General features: G+C 39.4%; 1 protein-coding gene across 1 annotated transcript in view; it reads right to left on the reverse strand.

Annotated features, from left to right (window-relative positions):
- Positions 1–8723: 8723 nt before the first annotated feature.
- Positions 8724–27906, reverse strand: part of PPM1L (protein phosphatase, Mg2+/Mn2+ dependent 1L) — a 238561-nt gene continuing 219378 nt past the window's right edge. Inside the window, exons 3-4 of the mRNA XM_037525789.2 lie at positions 23200–23361; positions 8724–18431 (exon numbers count right to left, since the gene is read on the reverse strand). Coding sequence (XP_037381686.2) covers positions 18085–18431; positions 23200–23361 — 509 coding nt within the window. The 3' untranslated portion in view covers positions 8724–18084. The remainder of the gene's footprint in view (positions 18432–23199; positions 23362–27906) is intronic.

Genomic DNA, 27906 nt, shown 5'->3' on the forward strand with positions numbered 1-27906 from the left:
GCTAAGGTTTATATTGATGTTTGGAAATCTAACTCAAAGTTTTTTAGAGAGAACACTTAATTTACCTTTAAGATGAATAAAAGCAAAATGTTAGTAATTGCCATAATTCAGAAGGTTGCTCTTTCTCAATTGGAGATTGAGAAAGATCTTTATTTAACAAGTTAAATAATTATGAAAATCATTGAGCCCAAAGTTTGGATTATATTTTTGGTTTTAACTACATGTCTCAATAGTCTAAGCTTTAAGGTCGTTAACTGTTAGAAATAATAAAAATTAAATCTATTACTAAAATCTTCATCTCTGATGTTTGACCATTTTGACATAAAATTGACATAAAATTCAGTACTAACCTTAGGCTAATTCCTTCTTGCCATACCTGTGGCCTTACATAGTGTTCCACCTAATTCTTTTACTTTACCCAAAAGCATTGAATTTCTGGCACCCTGGCCTGTTAGCTTTTGCCGGATCATGCTGCTAGTACACTCTTACATCTCTGAAGTTGATAACACTGTTTTTTGTTTGTTTTTGTTCCTTTGTTTTAGCCATATTGCAACATTACTGGTTGCTGACATTGGCTACAACCTTGCTGTATGTATCTTCTCATCTATAGGAAAAGGATGAAGGAGAGTCCTTAATGGAGTGTGAAGGAGTTCTTCCTGAAGGAAGGAGAAAAGGGCTGGTAGAAACACAGTGGCATGTGCATACTCTGATCAAAACAAGTCCCATACATAGTCTGGTGCCATTGGGTACTGGCGGGGAGGTAGGGGGAGATTCACCTGACAGGAAACGGAGCAAGTCATAATTGTGGGAGGCAAAAATGTATTGTTCTACAGAATGGGGACTCAATAGGTGGACACAGTAATATAATCTGTCATACCTAGTGTGTGAAATTGAGAAGAGGCTCAGAGATAAGTGATTTTGAAGCAAGCCAGAGTGGGCCAGAGGTTTTCTAACTCACTTGTTGCTCATGCTTTGAGCCCATCCCTGAAAGGGCTGCCCTGTCACCCTTGTTAATGGTTCCTTGGTTCTCCCCTAAATAGTCTTGATATAATTGTGTTCCCATCAACACACCAGACTCAGAGCTGCCAGAGCTGATCTATTTAATAACATCAGTATTTCTGAGCATGAGCTGGGGGCGGGGTGGGGGATAAATCTCTTTACTCTAGAGGTCAGATAGGCAATTACTGCAGAAGAGAAAGAGAAATTGGGGAGGGTCCATCTTTGAGGGGGAAAAGGGTGACTGAATAATGTGGTAGGCCTATGCTGCCATCTTTGAAGTTCTACTATCATTTAACCCAGTGGGGAATTACATTAAGCAACTTTTCTGGATTTTGTGTGAGCTGAAGACCAACTCTCATTGCAACTCTTTCACACCCCATTCCATTAGCTCCTTGATTATGCCATATGTTGTTAATATGGAACCAAACCTTCAAGGAACCTATCAACATAGAGGGCATGTGTGGATGGGGATGTTGGTATGAAATGGAATGAAGCATTAGAAACAAGGCCTGACTGCCAAGGGGCAATTTGAGTGGCGAGTAGTCCTTTCACAGTTTGTGCTCAAGGGAAGAGCCATCTCCTAGATCTCATAAGGGAAAAAAAGAAGGCCCAAATAAGAATGGATGCAATACCCTGTGTTAAGGTAAGTGATAGAGGCACAAAATCTTCACTTGGATACTCTGTGAGTCCTGGGTGTGGTCAACCCAGCCAGAGAAGGTGAATCATAGCTTAGAACTGAAGAGATCTTAGAGATCCTCTTGCTTGCACTTTTCGGATTTCTCTGTGGCAGTAATGGAGTTTATGCACAATTTTTAATATTGTAAAAGCTGAGAGGAATGCATACATTTACTAAGATTAATTTGCCCAAGCTAAGAAAAAGTTTCTGCCAGATAGAATTTAATCGACTGAGTAGCTGTGGTCAAGCTTATACAAAACAGAAGCTTGACATGAGTGTTATTTTTGTCTAGGGCTGAATTATAATTTTGTAAGTGTAGAGTCATGGATGAAGCAAGAAAGGGCAATAGATGTCTACCATAAAAAGTCACTTGGAAACTCCTTTTCTTTGATGAGGGTATGGGATAGTTTCTTTCAGTATTGATGAGAATGTTGATCAAACTTCAGTGTTGTCATAAGTTTGAATATAATACAGTCATTAAGAATAATACTGAAAACATGATGCTAATGGAAAGATGTAATGAGCATAAATTTATTTAAAATTAGAAGTTTGAGCTTCAAATGTGTGTGAGTGTGTGTGTTCTGTGTGTATAATATGTCTGAATTGTATTCCCAGATATCTCTAAATTCTTGAAAGTTCCTTTGGAAACCATCAATAGCCAAAAAGAATGGTTTTCATCTGCATGTAATATTGTGATAGGAAGTCAACTTTGCCAGACTTCAAAACTCTGAAGATTTCAGGATAGAGAAGTGACTTTTGATTCTCATGAATCAGTCCATACCTTTCTCCGTATCTCTACTCTTGTCCTTTCTTGGCTGTGGGCCTACTTCTCATACTTCAGAAGGATCCCAACCAATTTTTTTTTTCTCCCAAAGTCTCACAAACACAAAGCTGCTGGGAATTTTAAAATTTCACTTAGTTCAAGCACAGTAAAATATAATTACTACCCAGCGAGTTTGAGATCTTCAAATTCAATATCTGGCATCCCTTCTAGAAATTTGTTTGACATTTCTTGTTGTGGCAGTCTCAAAGATAGCCTTTCCTCCTACCCCTCATGAAACTGTGGCTGTTGCCCACATTAACTGAACAAACCCCTCAGCCAACTGAATGTGACAGTGGAGATAATGCATGGTTTCCAAGTCTAGAGCAAAAGATGCATGTAGCTTACACTTCTGTTTTTTGGAATGCATGCTTCTATGAGATGTTTAACTACTTTGACCCTGTGTCACTGAGAGGAAGGATGAGATAGCCATATGGCAAGGTTGTGTAGAGGAAGAAATGTGCAGCCAGCCAGCATCCATGCTCCTGCCAAGTCAGCCGAACCACCAGACATGGAGTGAATAATTCATTTAGAAGTTGAGCCATCAGACAACTTCAGTCCCAACTGCAAAAGATGCCAATTAAGAACCTCCCAACTGGTCTGGCCCATATCTGGCCCTTTTTCATATTTGCAAACACTTTTCCCTGCATTAGGCTGTCAACAAAGTTTCCAAAATGTTTTTCAGTTTAACACTATATTCTACCACCTTTCAGCATGTGTGGGAGGTTGGACAGTGATAAGTGCCACATATTTTCCCCTTTTTTAAAGTAGCCCATTTAAGACATTTCCCAGATATGAAGGTAACTTTCTTAAGATAAATGATGACCTTTTCTTAAAAGTTGTAGCAACTGCAGTGATCATTTTAAGTGCTACTCTTTTCCCTTCTCAAATATATGGAAACTACAGATGAAAGTGTACCAAAGGATGAAAGAATGAAGGCATATCAAGATGATACTACATCAAAATATTAATAGGAATTGCCTCTCATTGACTTTTTTCTCTGCTTAATGTACCTTTTTATCTTCAATCAACAATGAGGATAAATTGCTTTTGTAATAATATAAATCTTGAAATATATCAATGAATTTAAGTAAAGGTAAAAAAGAAAATGTATGAAAAGGCCAGTGGGGACTGGGTGAGATAGTGTGATCATTGTCATGTGCCAGCCCTTCCCACCCAGCCTCACATGTGAAACATTACCAGACAGTGGGACCCCAGGTGATGTCTGCTGGTAGGCTTATTGGGGGTGTTGCTCCTTAGTAGTAATTAAAAAAAAGAGACTAGAACGACTCCTCTTCTTTGTTCAGATACCTGGTTACAATGCTAGGACTGGAAGCTACTGTATTGATTCTATGAGATTCTATTGATTCTACATATAGACCTAGGTAGTAGGCTGAGATAGTGAGATTTGTCTTTGATTACAGCCTTGAGCCACTAAACCAACAATGGACCACATACTTCTCGACCCTTTAATGGGAAGTAATCACTGCAGTGGATGCAGCAATCTGTTTTAGCTGAGGGCATCCTATCTGTTGGTGCATAACAGTTGCCTTGTCCAGGAAGGGTTGTACCCATGGTTAGTCTCCTTCTAGACAAATAGAAAGCAGCAGATGCAGGTGCAAGACCTAGGATCTTGGATAAACCCTGCTAGAGGATGGCTCCTTGCCTGTGAGTGGTCCACACTGGTGTAGTGGAGAGTAGGGGAAATAGGAAATGCCTTCTTTCTCCCTTGCTCCTCACTCTGCCTTTTCTTTACATTGAAAGCAACCAGGTCTGCTCCTCCATCTTCTGGGAGCAGAGAGAGAGAAGCAGGAAATAGTGGGCTGTAGTTCCACAGTGTATATCACGCCCCCGTGGAACCAGTTTCCCATTTGGGCTGAGAGGAGAGGCCAGGGCCACATGTTAAACTATTACTGCCTAATATAAGAGAGGGTTTGTTTTAGCAACTTTCACACATTTTTTGGAGTCTGATATTACAATGTTCACTATATGCTCTCTTCATAAACGAGAAGCCAGAAAATACCTGACTTTTGGTGAATTCACAATGAAATGACTAGTGCTTTGACCACAATTCTTCCCTTTCTCAAGCCTGCTGTAAGTACATTAATCAATGAAATGTTTCAAGATTTTGGGACCAGAATAGTTGGAAAGCAATAAACAGTGGCTATTTGGTGTACAAAGATCAAGTGACAACCAGCTCTGTCCCATAGTTCAGTGAGTAGAAGATGAGAGTGACTTAACCTCACTTTTGTTATTGAAACTCTTTTCATATGAACCTTTAAAAATTTGCATATTGTCTCTCTCTTCTCCAGTAAACCTTAACATAGAAATAAAGTACATTTTAAAATAACATCTCACATGTGGAAATAAAACTTTATATTTCTCAGCCTTAAATTTGAAAGCAGGTAGAACTGGCAATAACTGTTTTGTCTGCTGAATGATGTTTTCTAGAAATTTCTGAAAATTATCTTATTCACTATCTCCATCTATGTGGTTAGTATAAATCACTATGTTAGCAAAATGTGTCCCAGACCATGAGGGTTGCCCCACCCCCAATTAAAAATCTTCGCATTCTGAAGCCAATCTGTGAGGGATTCAGGTGACATTACTTGGACAATTGGACTCTCCCCTAAAGAATTTAGAATTAGGGCTAAGCCAGCCAAGCTAAGCCTCTTTAACTAAGGCGATATGATTCTGGGAAATTTTGGTATTAGCTTTTTTTTGGTAGACTTCATTTTTTTTGAGCAGTTTTAGGTTCACAGCAAAATTGAATGGAAAGTACAGAGATTTCTCATATATTCCCTGTCATGACACATGCACAGCCTCCACAGTATTAAAATTTCTCACCAGAGTAGTGCAGTTATTATACTGTACTACAAGAGTAAAATATCATCACCCAAAGTTCATTATTTACATTAGATTTTTGGTGGACTCTCAATGATGCTAAGATTGTGATCTCTGGGAAAAGCATCAGAACTGGAGTCAAAGGCTCATGGAAAGGCAGTATCTTACAGAAGCAGAAAATGCCCGCATTCAAACAAGTTCTTAGCTGGGGCTGGTTTCCTTTCTCCAGATTAGCTAAAGACTGGGCAGGTAGGTCTGAGACTCTATAAGCTTCTCCTTCATTTAGAACTGCAGGAGACAGCAAGGATCCCCATGGAGGCAATCCCAGACTCTACTATTTGGCCAAGAAGGACTAGAAGGATTAGCTTTATACTTGGGTTCCCAAAGTTATAAGCACATTCATTATAATCACATTCGCATTATGGTTCCAAACTGCAAAGGAAGTCCAGGAGCCCCAGTCTTCTCCACACCTTGCAAAACAGCCTACTCCATTCTGCCTGTTGTTTCTCAGGCATCTCAACCCTTGCCTGACCACCTGCCTTTGTCTAAACTCTTCCTGTACTTATATCTGCATTTTCTCTTCTCTAAAGAGAGATGGTAATTCTCATTCTTTCTTAAGAATCCAATGATTATTTCAGGGTGACCAGAGAGGAAAAATGGTCCTTATTCCTGTAGTTGTGTACATAGTCATAAGTTATCTCTACTCTTTGGGGCCAGAACTTGATATTCCCCAGCAAGACTTAATCTCTAGTAGTTCTAGTCCACTTTCAGCCCCATAGCAGCTTGGGTGTTTCACTCTGCACATGCAGTAAGCCCCCTCAAGCTAAGGACTCATGAGAGGCCAACACATACCTTCCTGAACCTCACTGTCTATATACCTCTCTGCATATTCTAGCTGCACCATTTGCTTCAGACTCTGATTTTCTGTGTAGTTCAGCACAGCTCTGTGCCACAATCAGAAAATTGTCCCTGCACAGAGAGCTAATATGATCATGGGATAATGTGTGGCCTTCTCTCAAGGATTTCTGCCTTGCACTGCTTACTGTCCAGTGCCTGATAACAGCTGTCTAATATAGTTTGTTCAGTTTTACAGTTTACAATGGAGAGCCTAGTCAATATCAGTTAGTATGTGATAGCTGGAGGGGGAAACCCCATTGACATCTTGAGATTTGCTGTGTTTTTGGTGTGAATTATTACCAAAACCCCACTCAGATACTTAGTGCTCTTGGATTCCATGAGGCATCATAAAGTACTCTTGACACTCAACAACAAAAATAATAAAAAATGGGCAGAAGATTGTTTATCTTATATGCCCAACAGGTAGATGAAAAAAATGCTTATCACACTTATTGTTAAGGAGAAGCAAATAAAAACCACAATGAAATGCCATCTCATACTTGTGAAAATGTCCCATAGTAGAAAAACCAGAAACAATAGGTACTGGTGAAGGTATGGAAAAAAAGGAACCCTTGACACTAGGTGGGAATGTAGACTGGCCCAACCTCTATGGAAAACAGTACCAAGGGTTCTCAAATATTAAAAATAGAGCTGCCATATGATGCAGCAATTCTACTCCTTGGTATCTGTCTAAAGAATATAAGAACACAAGTTCAGAAAGATGTATGTACCCTATGTTTATTGTGGCACTATATACAATAGCCAAATATGGGAACAACCTCAATGCCTAATGATGGATGATTGGATAAAAAAGTTGTGATATTGCAAGAGGGTGGTCCCAGTGAAAGGGTTGGTTCCAGGTTCCCTGCCCCACCTAAGGGCAGGTGGAGCTGAGCAGGGAGGAGAAGGTGGAGAGGAGACTGCAGATGGAAGGAAAAAAGAGCCAGTAGGAGACCCAAAGGAAGCACATGGAGCAGAGAGACATGTAAAGAAACTGTGCTTGCTTCTTGGTTCTAGACTGGTTGAAACAGATGTGGGTGAGATACTCATGGGGAGATTAAAAATGGCAGCTTTTATCTTGATTTTGATTTTGTTCCCAGACTTGTCTGGCTGTTTCTGATGCTTTTCTATTGGCCCCTGCTGGAAGGCACTTTAGACTTGTGGCAGGCTTTTGGGCCTTGCTCTGGGCCATCCCTGTTTGGCTGGAAATTTACCCACAAGGGGATGGGTAGCTTTGGGTGTTTGATTTGGGAACTATATTCTTTGTCTTTTCTGTATTGCCCACTAATTGTGTTAAAGATCCTTTCCACTAAGGGTCTTACATGTTTTGCCTTGATACAGAGGATGGCAGAACTTATTTAGAGTAAGCAGGTTTGGGGGTTCTAGGGTGCTCCTCTCCCTGTCATGTAGCAACATATGTACACAATGGCATACTAATCAGCTATTAAAAGATTAAAGATTAAATATTGCCATTTGTGACAATAAGGATAGAACTGGAGGGGCTTATGCTAAGTGAGATAAGTCAGAAGAGACAAATATTTCACTCACATGTGTAATATAATAAAGCAAAGGACAAGACAAAACCAAACCAGAACAAACCCTTGGCTTCTAAATGCAGAAATGAGGTTACCGGGGGAGAAGGTGGGATGGTGGTGGTACAGTGGACTGTGGTGGAGAGTTATTGGTACTTTGGTTGCGGGTGTGGTGTGATGTGGTAACATATATTTGGAGTGTGAATCTGTCCTCCCAAAACATGTACAGCATTGAAAACCCATATTATGGCATGTAAGAAAGAGAGAGAGAAAGAGAGAGAGAGAGAGAGAGAGAGAGAGAGAGAGAGAGCGCGAGAGAGAGAGAGAGATGCACTATAGCCTCAAACTCTAAGTGAAGTGGTACGTTTGTGACTCCTGACTGCTTTTTCCGTGGATCTGTGGCTGATGTTGGTGAAATCCATAATACTCTAATCCAGAAGACAAATATCCATCCTGAAATTTCTAATTACATTCTTCATTTCTATGTTAAAATGTCTGTACCCAGAGAAGGGAGTGGAAGACAAGATTTTGTGGGCTGCATTTTACACTCTGGCTATCATATATTATTTTTAATGCAAAGCAGGAAAATAATCCAAGGCCACATTTTTCTGCTTTGTTAAATACAATTCCAAATTCAGCAACCTGGTGATTAACTTTTATTGTTCTTCCTCTAGGTTCGAGGTGCTGTGCAAGTTTGAACATGTCATCTTTAGAATACCTAAAAATAATTTTATATGTGTTCACACTGTCTCCAAATTCCATAGTGCTCCTGCCTGTACTTTGTGAAAACCTTTGCAAATGGATTCTCTTCTGAACACTTTTCTCAGAGATATGTAATGCCATTTTGCTAGACTTTATATGCATAATATAGCTTATCTGACCCTATCACCTAATGCTGATTATACTATATAAAATTTGGTGATAAGGTATACAAGTTGTGTTATTTAAAAATAAAGTTTTTGCTGCATATATTTTTACATTGTAAAAAGTCACCTTGTTTTGAAATAGAACCAGGCTTGTTTCCTTTCTAATGAAAATTCCTGAAGTCTTGACATCACCTAAATCTTGCTTCTGTTAATGCTATGGTCTTGTCCTCCCCCCTTAAATTCTCTGCTTTTAATTCCCAACTCAACAGCAATGCTAACTCAATTTCCAAAATCATTGAGAATTATAAAATTCCAAATCATTACAATGGAAAAAGTGGCAGCTGTGTGCAAAGTCTGTTTCTCATTTTGTGTCTCATTAATATGTCTCATTTTGTTTTAATCTTGTTATCAAGGGTAATGTTTAGTTGTTCATTTTATATACAACAGTGATTGTGTGAACACATTAGTCTCTTCAAGGCTAAATATACGACAGCACACAAAGAGACTAGAAAGCCACATTGTACATATTACTCTGATTGACTACACATACTCTAAGCTCTACACCAAAGGGACATTGTAACTGTGTTTCAAATGTCTCAGAGACAAATACAGAATGGTAGGTATAAAAACCTCTAAAGAGTAACCAGACTAATGAAGCTTTGAAAGGTTTTGTTGTATTTATTATGAAGTTTTCAGGGACTGACAGAAAAACTTACTGATTTGAACACTTATTTTGACCTGTTATTTTGTTATTCAATACAATTTCAAGATTCCCAAAGAAAGCATTGTCTAATAAGTTATAGACCTTGGTATCTTTTTTGATAAACAAACAGACTTAGAGGATTTTTAGAAATGCAAGGAAGTGTAGATGGGAAACTTTTCATGATGTTGAAGTTGGTATAAGTAAAAACTTAATACAGGTCACTTTTAAAATTCAGCAGGGAAAAGATCAAAACTTTTGAGATACATCATTCATGAAAAATGCTACTGAGTTGTGAGTTTGTCTTTTTCTCTCTCAACTGGGCTCTACCTATACTTTTAATCTAACCAAAAAAGAAATTGGTTTAATTTAAATTTGTATTTTCTTATGATTAAAGATGAAAAACTCACTTCTGATCACAACAATATATTCCCAGTTACTTCCCATTCACTGTTATTTTAATTCAACAGAATTGTGGTGTAATTTGGTAATAGCTTGATATAAAAAAAACTGGCATAAACAGAGATGTCTAGAGAAGATAATGAGGCGAAGAATTAAAGTGATGACTTCTGTGGGTAAAAATAGTAGTCTTGTGTTTAGTTTTGTTTTGCCACACAGTAAATAGATGTTGCCACTGTTGTTCAAAATATAAAACTGAAATTCCATGCCTAGAATCTGGAATTTCTTACATAACAATGGATACCAAATATATGATTTTAAAAATCTGGCAGTCTTCTGTTCATGTTAAAAATCAAGAAATGAATTTATCTCTGGAATATGTCAATTTCTCTACACTGAATATGTACTGATGATGAACACTCTCAGTTCTGGGCTCTCTATTGGGGCATGAGTTTGTTACATTATAGCCTCTTGGGAATAAAATAAAAATAACAATGGAGAAATAATCTTATTGTTCTCTGTTCTCCTTTTTATGTAATTCTCTCCTTCCTCTAGAATGATCCCAAATGGAAATGCCCGGGTCTTGACTGTATTACTGCTGAGCCCTTGCATAGCTTCTGACCCACTTGAGTGAAGACTTCCAATGATCTAGTGAGATAGCACTCCCAGTGAGATAGCCCTATGACTGCCTCAGTCTCCCTAAATTCCCTGTTTTACCTCCCCTTTAGATCCTTGGGAAACTAGGTGGTCTAACATGGAGTAATTGTCAGATACAATTTGCTTGGGTTTGGGTAAGCTATTCTCCATCATTGCACATTCACTATTATGTACATATAATAGAATTACTCTAATTTTGCCTTGTCCTCACAAATCTAAGTCCATTGGAAGAAATCATGAAAGATATCATTTATTCCCCATTTAAACAACATTGAGCTTTTTATCTATGAAGTAACCACTGGACTGTAAGTGTCAAGAAGGCAGGCATGGTCACCACTAGAAACACTTGACTATCTCTCTTTGGCACATGGTAGATGCTCAGGAAAAATAAAATAATAAAGGGAAGACTAAAATATATAGGAAGATTTACTTAGAGCAAAATAGTGACTTTCCCAGTTAAATATGTTCATAAAGTATATCAAGCTGTTATAAATGTGTTTATATATATGTGTATGTCTAAATATATATATATTTATATAAGCACTTTGCACATTTGGCATATAGGAATTATGTATGTGAATGTAGCTCACATTAGAGTAATTTAGAATTAACTGTTTCATTACTATTTTCCAAACCTATCAAGAATAATCAGTCTTCTGAACTCATTCAAATTTCTTTTGTTTATGTTTTTCTTTTTTTTTTTGACAGACCATGGTAATGTTGAGATATTGAAAATAGATTTTCCCAAATTGAAATTGCAACACAATACTGTAAATCAAAACCATTGCTTTGGTAGTTGAAGAGTAAACTAAAGATAATGTTGTAGATTTTTATGCTTCAGTGTGAAAATATTTCAGATAAAAGGACACTTTTCTAGAATAGTTGTAGGCTTTTTCCATTTTTGTATTTTATTATTTCATTTTCTGAACATATATACCTGAGATAGGATAACCAAGATGAAAAACGCATAAAGACTGTTCAATGTAGTCTTAAGAGACTAGAGAATGGGAGTATTCTTGCTTACTACCCCATGGTTCTAGTCCCCCCTCACACACACACACATAGCAATTTTCATACTAAGATGGTGGAAATTTAAACTTTGCACAAGACATCATTCTCTTGGGTTACAGATGTCTAAAACATCATTTCTATAGAAATGTTTAAATTAACTGAGCAAACATGCCTCAGTGTTATATGGATTAGGAGACTCTAGGAACTCATAAATCATCCTGCTGATTGTTTCTGTGAAATTGTCAGTTTTAATTTGAATACTTGCTGGTATTCATGTTGGCATTTGGAAAATTACCAAATGTTTTCAGATTTATTTGGGCATTCTAAAATGGACATTCTGTCATTTAGTCTATTTTATTATTTTTCTACATTCTGAAAAGGGCATTTCCCTCCTTGACAATGAAAAACTTCTAAGGGTCAGAGTAAAACCATGTTTAGGATTTGGAATGTGAAAAGAACCTAGAACAGTAAAGGTGGCTTAGGACAGAAATATATGACATGTCCCCATTTTCATTGAAAATAATGGAATGGGGACTGTAATTTTTCTAACATTACAGATGATTTAGAATGTTCATTTTCCTACTTCAGTGTTATTTCTGTAACTTCAGAAAGAGCACAGATATCAGTTAGCATGATTCATGATGTAATTAATTATAATACCTCCTTTTCTTAAAATATTCCCTTTATATTATTATTCTTTGATTTTGTCTTGTATTTTTTTAAAAAATGTTTTTCTTTACATTATGACTTTGATACATTGGAAATTTACTATTGTTTAATTAAAAATGTTCCAAACAATTTTTCTTAAATGTGATTGTGCCCGTGCCATCAGTCTTATGACAAAGAAGCTTTAAAATTCTGTTTTTATTAATTCATAAGGAAAGCATTAGCTCTACATGGGAAGCCTTGCATCTGAATAGCTGAAAAGTAGAAACAGCTGCCTTCTACTGACCTACATGCACACGACAGAAATCATCATTAAGTAAAAGCCTGATATTCCACATTTTTGATAACCTACTTTTTACATATTTAATATATGGGTATCCTAAGGATTCCTCCAACCCCCAGTTCCTTGACTTTTACTTCTACCTTTGCTTTACATGAACGCATATTACCATAGAAATATGTTGAGAGAATACATGACATTACATTTAATTTCTGAATTGCCTCCTGACAAAAGGGGATGAGAAAGTGTGGTGGTGGTTGATACATTGTCCCTTTCTTAAAGAGAGGGCCAGCAAATGACCTAGGTAGATTGTCCTGTCTTTAAAACCCTTACCCACCATAATCTGCCATGAAAGTCTTCACAGTAATCTGTGCATGCTCAGTCAGGGGACACTGGTCCTTGGCAGTCTTGAGATTAATTTGAATTTGGTAAATGTCAGAGGGAATTTATAGTTAAATAATGCCAATTTATAGGATTTCTAGAATACTTGGACTAACCTTCCTAAATACAATCTACAACTTTGTTGCTTGCTCTTTGGTGGAGTTTTGAATTGTGGAAATGCTTATGATAACTGTTAAAATGAACAGTTACCAGATGCTCTCTTCAAATTCCTTAAGTTGGATTTATTAAAATGATTGTAGAAATGATGGTGCGGTTATTACTACATAAACAAAAACTATAATCAACCCTTGGTTAACAATTTTCATACTAACAGTGGGTAAAAATAAAAATAGTGAACAAAGCATCATTATTATGAATTAGCAAAAGTAAATTACATGTTAGAAAACATGTTTAGATACACATATCTAGTGGAAGTCTCCTAGTATCCACTCCTAGTATGTCACTTGCTCTTTGAAATCTGCCACATAGCCTCAGTGATTTTACTTGTAGTTTTTCACTATTTTAGAGAACAGCTAAGGGTGGATATATTTCTAACTATTAGATGTAACTTTAAGTAAGTTAACTTTAATAACTTACTCTAAATTCACTTTGTACCATGTTTTCATCTAGATTTGTTATCTTGGGCTTCTCTTTCAGAACTTCCCAAACACATTGCCCATGCTGAGTTATGAGTATGGAGTTGTAATGAAGCTTACATTTTAGGTAAGAGATAACTTGCCAAACTTAATTTTACACACAAATGAAATTGGGGCAGCATGGAACAGGATTTTTGAGCTTTGACTGATTTCAAATTATTACATTGAATCTGGAAAGAATGACAGAGGAAAGAGAGTAAATAGGTATTCACAGTTTACATTTCTATTATGCTACAAGATAATTAATCTTTAAAATATCTAGGTAAAATTAAAAAAAATGAATTAAGGCTAAATACAACTTTCTTTTACTTTTTTTTTCTATTTATTTTGATTCAATTTGAAAGGAAAGCTAATTTCAAGAAAGCAAGTAAAAGCTCTTGAATGAATCTGAGAAATGCCTAGCTGTGGCAAGGTTCTTGTTTTTTATTTACATGAAAGACAGGAGATTATGGTAGAGCTTTAAATAGATTTGGTGGACTTTTGCCACCAATGTGAAGCTGCTGGTGTGCATATTAAATAGTACTATTTCATAACACTTTTTCATCCTAACAAATCAGTTTCTTACTTGAAAGGGTTACTATTTCTAAATTACAAATTGCACTAGTACTATAAGAGTGATAGTGATAGAGACTGAGAATACAGCAATATTTCCTTCTGCCAGAATATCTCTGAGTTCCATGGAACACTGAGCTCCTTGGAATGTTACTAGGTGTTACTCAAAAAAATTTCTGTGTTCAAATTAATCTGGAAAATACTGAAATCATTGAAATTACATATGTTGTGTGTATCCCTTTCCCAAACCCCAATCAGGACATTTAAATGGAGAGCCTTCCATGTGCTTATATGCATTAACTTTCCAAGGTAGCATATGTTTCTTGGCCCTTCCAAGGTAGCATATGTTTATTGGAAAGAGCATCTTTGGAACTTTGTTCTGTGGAACACACTTTGGGGATCATTAGATTGTATTACTCCTGCAGTGTTCAGCTAATTAGCTCAAAAGCCTAGATATCAACAATTTGATCCAAATGTAATTAAATAGGCATGTTATCTAACAGTCATGTTATTTCTGCAGCACTGGATCAAGAATGCTGGTGTGACATGCAATTTGGGGAAAATATTAAAAGAAGATAGGTCTAACAATGGGTCATATGAGAAAAATATTCTGAAATAATTGAAAATAAAACATTATACAGAGTATACTTTCAAATGTATAATAACATGCATTGATACTGCTGCAAGAAAGTTATAGCTTGCAACAATTTAGGGGGAAAAATCAAGAATATCACAATATATCTGGCAAAAGAAAAAAGTGATTATTCTGTTTGTGAATTCCTTATGTGTTGACAGATCTCCTCCAATCTAATTCAACAGAGTAATTAATTTCCTAGAATCACTTCAGCTAATATGGTTATGATGATGCCATCATTCTCATGTAATTCTGTTTGGTTAAAATATATGTGGGTTGAAATCACAACAATTGTATGAAATAAGGACTTGTAAAAATTAGCGAGCTTGTGTATGCACCTTCATACTTTATAGTATTTTATAACATTTTTTGTAATACTCTTATTACATATTCAAGATTCAAGAAACCAATACCTTCAGTCCACAGCAAGGATATAATGTAGCAACTGGTTACAGTAATATGCACATAAGTGTACAGCCATTTTGTATTATGACAGTGACTTCAGCATGTAGTGCCTTGGTAAAGATGGCCACATAAAATAAATTCAGGTCTTGGGAAGTAGTTTTGGATTTTTCTATGTAAGTACTGTTTATTCCTTTGATTAGAAAACTACAAATACAATAAATTAAAAACAGTTCCCTGCCTACTCCCTCCCACCCTCCTAACCCCTTGCATTTTAAGATTACAAATTGCCACTGAATCAGCAAACAGTGCATATGCGAGGACCTGGGCTTGGCATCTTGCTGGGGGGCTCATAAGCACACATGGCTGTTCATCCCAGATTTATACCTAAAACCATCCCCAGATTTGGCACCATGGTGGCTATTGGCAATATGAACTCAGGCTCAGGCATCTGGACAGCCTTGGTAACAATTCCAGCGCTTTGGTAGCACTGTTCAGGGAAGCTTCCCACACGGAATTCTCAAATCAACTTCCCCAACAACTAGATTCAATCTTCCCTGTCCCTAGACTGAAGGAGCAGCTGGTGAGCCACAGGAAACACTGTGGGTGATATCTGTGGACCCCTACAGCTGGAAGAGTCAGGGAGAGAGAATTCCAGGAGGACAAGGGAAGGGCACAAGGTACTCTGATTTTAGACATGATTATTAATCAAAGTATAACTATTTTGCTTAGAATGTCTGTTTTTTTTAAAAAAATCTACAAGCCAAAGCAGGAGGAAAAATGGAAGAAAGGGGTTGGAAATAGACTACTTATTTAAAGTCAGAAATTAATTCTACAAAGTAAAATTTAGAAGATTCTTTGCAACCTCAAATAGAGGAAAAGTCATGCACCCCTGCACTCAGCGCCATCTACTAAGATATCTGCAAGGTAAATGTACTCTAATTTACTAATCTAATAACTTCTTTTTTCATCTCAACAAAACAGTACCATTTAGACAATAACAATGATCAGGGATTTTAAAATATATTTCCCTTGTTATTATCAATTTTAGGGTTAAGCTAAAAATAACAAAGAAAAATTGACTGTGTACCATAAAATAGTTCAACTGAACTTCAGCTAGATGGTGGGCTTTAACAACTTTGCAGTCAGATTGTCCTAAATCTCCAAGCACTCAGGCCACCCGTCCTGAGCCTCCCTCACTGACCACAAACAGAATGTTTCCCAAATTCCCTCTGACATCCATCCCAAATAGGCACATTAAAATATTCAGTGTCTACTTTGATCTAAAATGGTGGCAGATATTTGGGACCAGAACAGTCTATGGCAAAAACAAAAACAAAAACACAAAGGTTCTAATTCTAATGTTGAAAATGCTGTTACCTTTAAAACGTAAGCAAATCCCTTGGGAAACCATTAGTACTTCTCATTGCAGTCAAAGAAAGCTAAGTGCTTAAAGGATGGAGTCAGATTGCCATCCCTGGCAACTATAAAATAATCTTTCTATCCTCCCAAGTTCTTTCTTAGCAGCTGTTTTGGTGAATCACCACAGCTGAGGAAGAGCAGGACAGGGACAGTGTAGGGAGAGGTGGCCAGTGAATGCGCCCTTCAAAAGGATATAATGACAAGTGCCCTCTCAGAACAAAAGCAGGTGGACACCCTGGCATTTCAGATACAGAGGAGTGGGGATACAATGAAAATCTTGGTAGGCTGTTTGATTTACTTCACTCAGACAAACAGGATAACTCAGCATTTTCTGTAAATTGAGACTGGAAATACTGAGATTGGAAATGAGATTTTGGGATAGGAAATGCAGAACAGCAAGCCTGACCCCAAATAATTCTGGGTTATTGCTTAACAGTAAAGTTTGGAACTTGAATCCCCAACCAACTTTGTTGATGGAAAGCTGGGCTATCTCGGGGACACTGTGCTTTTGCCTGGAGAAAGTTACCAATATGGATGATGATTTGCTATCACATGTTAATGGCCGCTGGGCACACACATTCTAGCAGTTTATCACCGAATTCCAAACTCTGACTGAGAACTCTGTACAAGGCTTCAAGGAACACACGTTAGTTTTCAGACTGCTGCTTCTTACAACACTACTTGAAAGGTACTTGAAAGCTACTAGGATAGAAGAGAGGGAAAAAACCCCAAAACAAAACTGCACTAAACTGGCAGCTAGAGCTCAGTACAGCTGGAAAACTCACTAGCTTTCTCTCCCAATGCAACTGGCAGACTTCCTTAAGGACACTATGACTTATTCAGCCATCATTTTTCTCTATCTATCCTTAAAGATGGAAGGAGTTATGGCATTGTAGTTTGCCTTTTTCATTTACCCTAATTGATTTCTCAGTAATATTAAAGCAAGAAACCATGGCACCATGGTTATCTGGTGGTAAAGTTTAACAACTACCAATTATATAAGATAAGATGTAAGCAAAAGTTAAGGTCAAGCACAATTAGGATAAATGTACCAGGACTGGTCAGGTGGTACAGGTAACAAAAGGTATGAGGGTAAAGTTTATTTCTGCTGTGTTCCCTGATTCCCTCAGTCTCCAAGAGTCACCACTGAGTAAGAAACCATTCCAAATCTGTTTCTGGGCTGCTACTTAGCAGAAAACCTGAGTTCAGGAGTACAAAATTTCAGGACAGCTCTTCTCTTGGCAAAGGGCTTTGCCACATGGGCCCTGACTCATAAGGTCTATCTCCTGCAGCCCCTGGGAAACCTGCCCCGCTCACTGCTCCAAAGACAGGACATACAATCTGATGACAGGAGGGCCCTCTTAGGGATCTTGAAAAGAATCTTAAAGAAAGAATATATGGCACATATGCCATTCACTTCATACATGTGAATCTACAGTTATGTACTTATATATATTGAACATTGAATGAAAGAGTTGGAAAAACATGAAGAAACCATTTTCTAGCATCTCAACTATAATGGCCAAGAGCACTCTCTGTTGATCACCGAATATAGGCCTAAAACCACTAGGGAGGGGGAATCCTATGTCTGGGATGGATGATCCTAACTGTAACTCCCACATCCTCACTATGTTAAGAGACCAAATATGCTGAAAGTCCTTTAGTTGAAAGCAGATGAGACCCTGAGGGTTCACTGCTCTTCTGTTTTGTTGCTGTTCCTAAACTTCACTACCATGACTGTTATATTATCAGGGCAGCCTCTGTAAAATGACTGTAAAACTATGCTCTTGGCTCCAAAGTGAGGTTCATCCAAGCGCTCCTTGATAAATCGAACAGCTTCTTCATTGCTGAAAGCATCCCAAAGGCCATCTGATGCCAAAATCATGAACTCAGGCTGGAGCTTGTCCAGATCAAAGGTCAGGATATCTGGGTCTGGGATGACCACGTTGAGATTTTTCAGTGGATAATCTCCCAGGGACCGAGACATGGCCAGGATTCCTTGGACCCTCCAGGATCCATTAAAACTGATGAAACCACCTGGAAAGACAGAATGACTTCATTAGCTTGACCAACTGCTATCTCACACCTGGCAGAGTCTGGATGTGAGCCCTCACCTCACTTTGACACTTCCAGAGAGGAGCAGCATTCTTGCTATATGGCTTGAAGTTTGACACTCTCCCCTTATCCTTGCCATCCTAATGACCTTTAAGAATATATCATAAGAATACTGGGAGAGGGAGCTATGTGTGTGAGGGCACTGGTTTTAACTTAGTAACTTGGCAGCTAAGTGATCAACAGGGTGGGGGGTTCAAGGAGAGTGGTAAAAGAGTGCTGAAAAGCAGGTGAAAGGGTATCAAGGATAACTACTTGAACCACCATCATTTAGCCTGAGGTTACTCCTTGGGTGTATCTGTATAGATCTCAAAGCAGCTCCCCAAAGAGGATCAGGATTAAAGAATGGAGTATTTGGGCACAGCAAGTAAGGCTCAAGCTCTTGGGTTAGAGTGCTTGGAGTTTATTCCTGGCTCTCTCACTTCTACTTAGACTTCTCTCTGTGACTTTGGATAAAAAACTCGATCACTTTGGTCCTCGATTTCCTTGGCTGCAAAATGGGAACAATAGTAGTATCTATTCCATTAGTTGTTATGGGAAATAAAGAAGGTATTCCGTATAAATGACATACACAGTGCCTAAAAGTGACATGCACTCAATATTTTCTATTTTTATTTTATTTTATTTTTTTTAAAGATTTATTTATTCATTTACACAAAAACCGGGGTACAGGCCAGATGTGCAGGAGGGTGAGAGGATTCACTAGAGACAGAGTAGGGAACAAAACAGGCAGACTGATGAAATACACTGCTGAGGGGAGCAGCGGGAGTGACAGGAGAGGTCTGCCGTGCCATGTGGGAACCTCGCCGGCCGGCTGGGATCGAATTGGCGCTGCAGAGGCTGCAGACAGCTTCACAGCACAGGGCTCAACTGCCTCTGCCACCAGGGGAGGCCCTATTTTTATTTTTTATGGGAGCTAAAACTTTACTTATTCACATAGTAGTCATCAGTTCTTTATTAAATATATATTCCAAGCAAGCCAATTTGAAGAAAATAAAGTTATACAAGATCCAGACATTTCTTTAAAGAAGTAGAGTTTCACAGGATGGATAAGCCACAGGTGTATTAAGAACTATAAGGACAAAACAGTATTCTTGCAGGGAGAAGCTGGCACCTGCTAAATGATGTGGGCAGATGGAGGAAAGAGGAATGATTTCCGCTTGTAATCTTTAGGGAGAATTAAGTATTAAAGCTGGGCTTTGAACATGGGCAGGACTTCTCTGGAAAGTCATGCATATGGGCATTCCAGGAAGTGTGATCAGTGAGCAACAGCATGGGCTCTGGAGTCAGACAGTCTTGGGCAATTCTGGCTGGAGCATTTATTGGCTGTGTGGCCTTGGGCACACGGCCTCTTTCAGGATCTACTTCCTTGGTTGTAAAATGAGTATACCATATTGACATTGGGCAAGTAAAGAGAAAGCATATGTAAAACAATAAGCTTGGTTCCAGCACTAAGTGAACACTGAATCAGTGACAGCTAGTATTGTTTTTTTGTTGGAAACAGAATGAATGTGACAACATGCACTGGGCCAGACTGGTTGCAGTCATGCTAAGCAGGAGCAGGGAAAGATGTCTTGAAAGGAAAGCTAAGGTCAGAAAAAATACACATGAATTAATAAAACCACTCACTGTCCCTTAGGCCTTGCTAATAATACACCCTTAATGAGCAGGTTAGGTTAACCTCATTGGAGACAGTTCTCATCTTTGCTTTTATAAATAATCACTGCAGGGTGGGAGTGTGGGTGGTGGGTATGGTAGGGCAGAAGAAGGGGGATAAGGTGGGAGTGACATTGTAGAAGAGAGGGCTGGATGTCAGGGTGATACATCCAGGTGTTTGTATACACAGCCTCACCCATGATTACAAGAGAGTGAGCTAATTGCATGTCCAGCCCAGGGCCACACTGCACTCCTGGGGAAATAGTATCTTCATAAGAAGGTAGGGTATTTTACTCATACTGCCTGTATGCTACTAAAATACCATTCTATCCTATCAATAGGAAACCTAACCAAAGTTTTCATTAAAAATTATTTTGCGGGCCTCCATGGTGGTGCAAGGGGTTAAGTCACAACCTATGAAGCTGTCCACAGCCACTGCAGCCCAAGTTCGATCCCCGGCCAGGGAGATACCCACATGGCACAGCAGACCTCTTCTGACTGACCCGCTGCTCCCCTCAGCAGTGTATTTCAGTCAATCCACCTGTTCTGTACCCAACTCTGTCTCTGGTGAACCCTCTCACCCCCCACATTTCTGGCCTGTACCCCAATTTTTGTATGCATAAATAATCTTTAAAAAAATTATTTTGCGGGCCTCCCCGGTGGCGCAGCGGTTGAGCACTGGGTTGCGAAGCTGCCCGCAGCCTCTGTGGCGCCGGTTCGATCCCCGGCTGCTCCCCGGCCACTGGAGGAGGGTCCCACATGGCGCGCAGACCTCTCCTGCCGCCCGCTGCTCCCCTCAGCAGTGTACTTCGGCCCTTCTGCCTGCTCTGCTCCCCGCTCTGGCTCTGGTGAATTCTCTCACCCTCCCGCGCTTCTGACTGTACCCAGTGCATGTATAAACAAAACAAACAAACAAATAAATAAATAAATAAAGCATGCCTCTATTAAAAAAAAAAAAATTATTTTGCACCTCAAGCAGTCACTGTAATAAAATTCAATACTTTTTTTCAGCTGAGCTTCCTGATGTGAAAACTTAAATGTTGGCTAGGTTCTGGGAAGAAGCAGACTTGTAGAGTTTAAGAGGATGGCACTGGAAGGGATCATACTCAGCGAAATAAGCCAGAAAGAAAAAGAAAAATACTGGATGGTCTCACTCATAGCAGGAATCTAGAAAACCTAAATAAGGGACCAGGAAAATGAATAACTACAAGAAAGTGAAAATCAAAATCAACAAACAACTATGAACCAGAGACACTCTATGGGTGGTGGGGTGCGGGGAGGGGAGGGATTGGGGTCAAAATAAGGGGATTGCAATTGTATGGGGAATATAAAAATAAAATTTATTTAAAAAAAAATTCTAAAAATAAAAAAAAAATAAAATTGTCAATAAAAGGATCAAAATAGCCAAAAATATGTGATGTGATTATATTCTTTAAACATAATGCAATAAAATTATAAATTAAAAAAAAAGTGTCAGTATGCAGACCTCCAGACACCTACCCTGCTCAGACACCCAGAATGCATAAGCTCCTGCTGCTTCATATATCATACAAAGTCCGCAGACTAAAGTTGTCCGTCTTTGGAGGGAAAGAAATTCCCTTTCCACAGATAGAAAAGAATCCTCCCAAATTGAACTAAGAAAATGTAATAAATCAACTGATAAACTTCCTTCGAGTTTTTGTCCTAGTGTCACCTCAGTGAGGCCTGCTGACCACCCTACTTAAAATTACAACCCCCTTGTTAACCTGTGAATACTGCAGTGGGGACCCATTTAGCTTTGATTGTTTTGATTTTTATATATAGTGACATAGCATTCTTTTTTTTTTTTAAAGATTTATTTATTTATGCATACAAGAACTGTGGTACAGGCCAGATGTGCAGGAGGTGAGACCAGACAGAGTGGGGAGCAGAAATGAAATACACAGAGTGGGGAGCAGAACAGGTGGACTGACTGAAATGCACTTGAGGGAGCAGCAGGAGAGACAGGAGAGGTCTGCTGTGCCATGTGGGTTAGCTCTGTGGGCAGAGATCGAACTTGAGCTGCAGTGGCTGCAGATAGCTTGATAGTGCTGAATTTACCCCCTGTGCCACCAGGGAGGCACTAGTGACACAGCATTCTGTTGCCATTCTTAGTAGTGGGAAAGGGGGCTGGCATGCGAAGTGTTTGGATATTTTTTAGTTCAGTGAAATAGTTTTAAGCTTTGCTTTTTAACAAACTGTAGAACTCTTCCTTGTCAGCAAAGTGAAGAGTTGCTACATCAATGAAAGTTCAAGAGGGGAGAGAAGGATGGGAAGGGGAAGAAGAGTGAGAGGGGGATGGGTGTCATCAGAGTGTGACAGAAAAGGCTTCCAGAAGGACGCCCTCAAACTGAGTCTTTTTTTTCTTTTTAATAAATTTTATTTTTATATTCCCCATACAATTGCAATCCCCTTATTTTGACCCCAATCCCTCCCCTCCCCGCACCCCACCACCCATAGAGTGTCTCTGGTTCATAGTTGTTTGTTGATTTTGATTTTCACTTTCTTACAGTTATTCATTTTCCTGGTCCCTTATTTAAGTTTTCTAGATTCCTGCTATGAGTGAGACCATCCGGTATTTTTCTTTTTCTTTCTGGCTTAAAGACAAGTAACTGTTCTCCACAAGGCAGTAGAGACAGCACCAGCAAAGGCACAGAGGTATTAGAAACAAGAAAATGTCTTCTGGAGAATAGTTAGTAGTTTAGTGTGGCTGGAGGGAAACAAAGTAAGAAAAGAGAGAAAATGAGGCAGAATGCAGGGTTTCAAAGATCTTACTAGCCTTTACACTTTATAGAAAAGGGTTATTTTCCGGTCCTTTTGTAATCTTTAGCCACAAGGAAAGGCAAATTCAGTGGTCATTTATTTGATAGGAACTGATAAAGTCTCAGTTGCCTCAGCAGTAACCTCTGTAATTCAATAGGGTATGTGAACATCTTACTGCCCAAGAACTACCCAAACAAGCCACCGTGTTCACTGAACCAAATGGCTTGACAATCCTCAGAGACATTCGCAGGCTCACCAGCTCTCTTTATTCTCTTTCTTTCCTTCAGTTGGTAAGGCTTGTGGTCATGAGACAAAGGAATGGCATTTCCATCCTTGTCACATAGGACCCCACGAGAATCACCCACATTGGCCACAGTGAGGTCTTTATCTGAGAGGAGAGCAATCAGACACGTTGTACCTGAAAAACAGAAAAAAGAAGCAACATTGGAGGTCAGCAATATATTGAGATTTAGTTGTTTCTCATGGTTAATGGATTCTTCAGTGATTTAAACCTCTCTGACTAGTTGAAAATTTGAGTCTAGCCTCTCCAGGAATGATGGCTATTCACTTCAAAAATGCTGATCAAATCTGACAATTTTCTTAATCATGTTAGAGTGCCACTGAAATAAACTAAGATAACTTCATTTTCCCAAATCATTTTTGTCTTTGTTCTCTTAATTTAAATACATATCACATTTAAAAGAATGAAGAGAAAATGAAAATCCATTTGATGTTTCAAACATTCGATACATATTTTCTGTTTTTCACTGGTGCTATTTCTGTGAAGTCCTATTTGAAAGTGGCTAGTGGGGCTAGGCAGATTCCACAGTTGGAGGGACCAAAAGAACAAGTAAATGACAGATGCCAATAGTCAGATCTTATGAAGTCATGGAGAGCCATGAGGGAGCAGCCTATATTTGAAGTCTGACAGAGAAGACTGGTAGCCTGAAACAGGTCAGCTCAGAATGTAATGGGGCAGTGTAGTAGAAGCAGAAAAAAATACAGTGGGGGAATTGCTGGTAATAAACAACAACTCTAGCAACATGGCGCGAGGAGACGCTGCGAGTAAGATCTCCCATTAAAAAAAGTTAATAGGGAGGAAAAGCGGCAGGTCCCAGTGAGAACTGGGACACAGAAGATAAACGGACGACTCCAGCAAACTGCCCGAAGAAGAAAGTGGCCATAAAAGAGGACGAGAAGGGAGGGAAGCGCAGAACCCTGCTCCCCTCCCCCGCCCACAAAGTCGGCACTCTCCGACCAGCAGAGAGGAGGGAAACAACAAACCAAAACGGCCAACAAGAAAAACGGACACAGCAAGCGGGACTGTGAGTGGAAAGGAACTATTGCAGCCACCACACCCCGTGAACAGGAGCTGAGGCGAACCCTGCAGGATCCGCCGCGGAGGTGAGCTCCAGGCGCCATTAAAGAGAGCCCCGCCCCCCAGGAGGAGACCAGCACCAGCACACAGCCCCGGCCGCCCAGTAAGCCTGCGCGGAAAGTGGCGCGGATTGCAGCTGCCCAGGTCCCCGCGCCTGCGACCTAGGCTTGCGGGGAGACGGCGGAGGCCCTCCCTGAGTGAGCAGGAACAAGGCGCCCAGGCAGGGGAGCGGGATTCAAAAGGCGCCATTCCCGCGCCACTGATCTGGGCTACAGCCCGCGTCCTGGAACTGAGGGCTTTGGAACTGAGACCCGGGGCACGAAATTAGGGGCGTGGGTTCCCCACGACGGTGGGCCACAAGGCAGACACAGCACCCCAAAGCCGTTGAGGTGTACCCTACCATCCCCGCTCTGCTCCCTGTCCCACGGGGTGGAAAATCAGCTCCCCAAGGGCTCTAGGAGAGATCTCTGGCGCCACCTAGCGACTTGACCCCAGCACAGGCTACTGAAGGAGCTAGTGGCCAGCTGGGGAGTTAGCCCACACCTGGCTCCTTCCGAACAAGTAGTCTGAGCCCACAGGGAGAGCGAGCACCCACAGCCGGGGCAGACCAGGCGCGCAGAAGAGTGTGCCTGAGACCAGACGCGCAGGGAGTGTGTCCCACATCACCATTTTAGAACAGGGACATTTCTTCAGTAAAGACTACCTGCAGAAGGCTTCCTCAGGAGCCAGAGGTGAGCGGGGGAAGTTCGCCCACGCCAGAGACCCCCTCTGGCCTGCAGTCCAAGCCCAGAAGGGAGCAGGAACCCACCACCGGGGCAGACCAGGCGCACAGGGGAGTGTGTCCCCACATCGGCATTTTAGAACAGGGACCTTTCTCCATTAAAGGCTGCTTGAAACTGACAGATGACTCCTGGAAGAACCAGAGGGGAACAGAGAAGCCCACCCAAGATGCCGGCCAGTCCCAACAACACAGTGTCCCAACGCATACGGCAAATTAGAAAACAGACAGTAGGGAGGAGGAGAACCACACGCAACCTAGCAACTCTCCAGAGAAAAAGCACACCACAAAAAGAAAGCCAGCCCCCAGATTGCAAAGACAATAACTTGGAAGAATTTCTAAGCCTTCCAGAAAGAGAATTTAAAATTGCCGTGATTAAAAAACTGACAGAAGTCATAAAGGAAAACAATGATAAGGGAAAAATAATCAACGATCAGAAGAATGCAATTGAGTCCCTAGAGAGGGAAAACAATGGTCAGAAGAAAGAAATTGAGTCCCTAAAGAGGGAAGTAAAAGAAATGCAGGAGATCAAAGAATTAATGGAAGAACTAAAGAATTCTGGGAAAAGCAATGAAAGCAGAATAGATGAAATGGAAGAACGAATAAGTAATCTTGAAGACACAGAAATAAAAAGAACCAAAACAGAAAAGGAAAGAGAAGTACGAAGGAAAAAGAACGAAGAAAGACTTCGGGAACTATCTGACTCCATGAGGAAAGGAAATATAAGAGTTATAGGAATACCAGAAGGAGAGGAGAGAGATGTAGGAACAGAGAAAATATTCAAAGAGATAATTGAAGAGAACTTCCCAAATGTGAAGAAGGAGCTGAAAATTGATATACAAGAAGCAAGAAGAACACCAAACTTCCACAACGAAAGGAAAAATACAGCAAGACACATAATAGTAAAGCTCCCAAGAATCCAGGACAAGGAAAAAATAATGAAGCTGGCAAGAGGGAAGAAACAGATAACATTCAAAGGAAAACCAATCAGGCTGACATCAGACTTCTCCGAAGAAACACTACGGGCAAGGAGAGAGTGGAGGACATAGTCAACAGACTCCAAGAAAACAGATGCCAACCAAGAATACTCTATCCCGCAAAGCTCTCCTTCCTCTTTGAAGAAAGAATATGGACCTTCCCAGACAAACAGAAACTCCGGAATTTCATTGCAACTAAACCCCCACTCCAAAAAATACTACAAGGAGTCCTAAAGCCAGAACCTCAGAGGGACGAATAACAATGAAAGAAGGCCAAAAAAAAAAAAGTTATTAAAAGAATAAATAAATAAAATCGAAGGAAAGACAAACACAATGGCAAATACAGATGTTAACATATCAATATTAACTCTAAATGTAAATGGACTAAACTCTTCAATAAAAAGACACAGAGTGGCAGCCTGGATTAAGAAACAAAACCCAACCTTTTGCTGTCTCCAGGAAACACATTTAGCTACAAAAGATAAAAATAGGCTCAAAGTTAAAGGATGGAAAACAATCCTACAAGCAAATGGACCAAAAAAGAAAGCAGGAACAGCTATACTTATATCAGATAAAACAGATTTCAAACTCAAAAAGATAAAAAGAGACCCCAATGGTCACTACATTATGATCAAGGGGACAATACTTCAAGAAGAAATAACACTCATTAACATATACTCACCAAACGAAGGAGCACCAAAATATATCAGACAACTGTTGTCCTCTCTGAAAACAGACATCAGAGAAAACACATACGTAGTGGGAGACTTCAACACACCACTATCAACAATGGATAGATCAACAAGACAAAAAATAAGTAAAGAAACCAAAGCTCTAAATAAGGACCTAGAGCAATTGGGCTTAACAGACATCTATAGAACACTAAACCCCAAAAAAACGGAGTACACATTTTTCTCAAGCGCACACGGATCATTCTCCAGGATCGATCACATACTGGGGCACAAGACAAACATCAACAGATACACCAAGATTGAAATCATATCAACCATCTTTTCTGACCATGAAGGCATCAAACTAGAAATAAACCATAAAAGAAGGCAAGGAACTTTCCTACCTCATGGAGATTAAAAACCACACTACTGGAAGACCATTGGACTAATGAGGAGATCAAAGAAGAAATTAAAAAATTTTTTGAATTGAACGACAAGGAGGACACTAATATCCTAAATGTATGGGATGCAGCAAAAGCAGTAATAAGAGGAAAATATTTAGCAATAGAAGCTCACATCAAGAAACAAGAAAGAACGCAAAGAAACAACCTCATCTCGAAGCTCAAAGATCTAGAAAAAGAACAACAAAAAAACCCAAAACCAGTAGAAGAAAAGAAATAATAAAAACCAAAGCAGAAATAAATGAAATTGAAACTAAAAAAACAATCCAAAAGATCAATGAAACCAAGAGCTGGTTTTTTGAAAAAATCAATAAAATAGACAAACCCCTAGCCAGGCTCACAAAGGAAAAAAGGGAGAAAGCACAAATAAACAGGATCATCAATGAAAGAGGAGAAATCACAACGGACACAGCAGAAATCAAAAGAATAATCAGTAACTACTATGAACAGTTATATGGAAACAAGTTTAACAATCTAGAGGAGATGGACAAATTCCTACAACTCTACAATCACCCAAAGCTAGATAAAGAAGAAATAGAACACCTAAACAGACCAATTACAATTAGCGAAATTGAAATGGTAATCAAAAACCTCCCCAAAAACAAAAGCCCAGGACCTGATGGATTTACAAATGAATTCTACCAAACATTCAGAGACGAATTAGTGCCTATCCTTCACAAACTCTTCCAAAAATTGAG

Source organism: Talpa occidentalis, unplaced genomic scaffold, assembly GCF_014898055.3.
Source record: "Talpa occidentalis isolate TD23 unplaced genomic scaffold, MPIMG_talOcc4v2.1 talOcc4.4, whole genome shotgun sequence".
Classification (NCBI taxonomy): domain Eukaryota; kingdom Metazoa; phylum Chordata; class Mammalia; order Eulipotyphla; family Talpidae; genus Talpa; species Talpa occidentalis.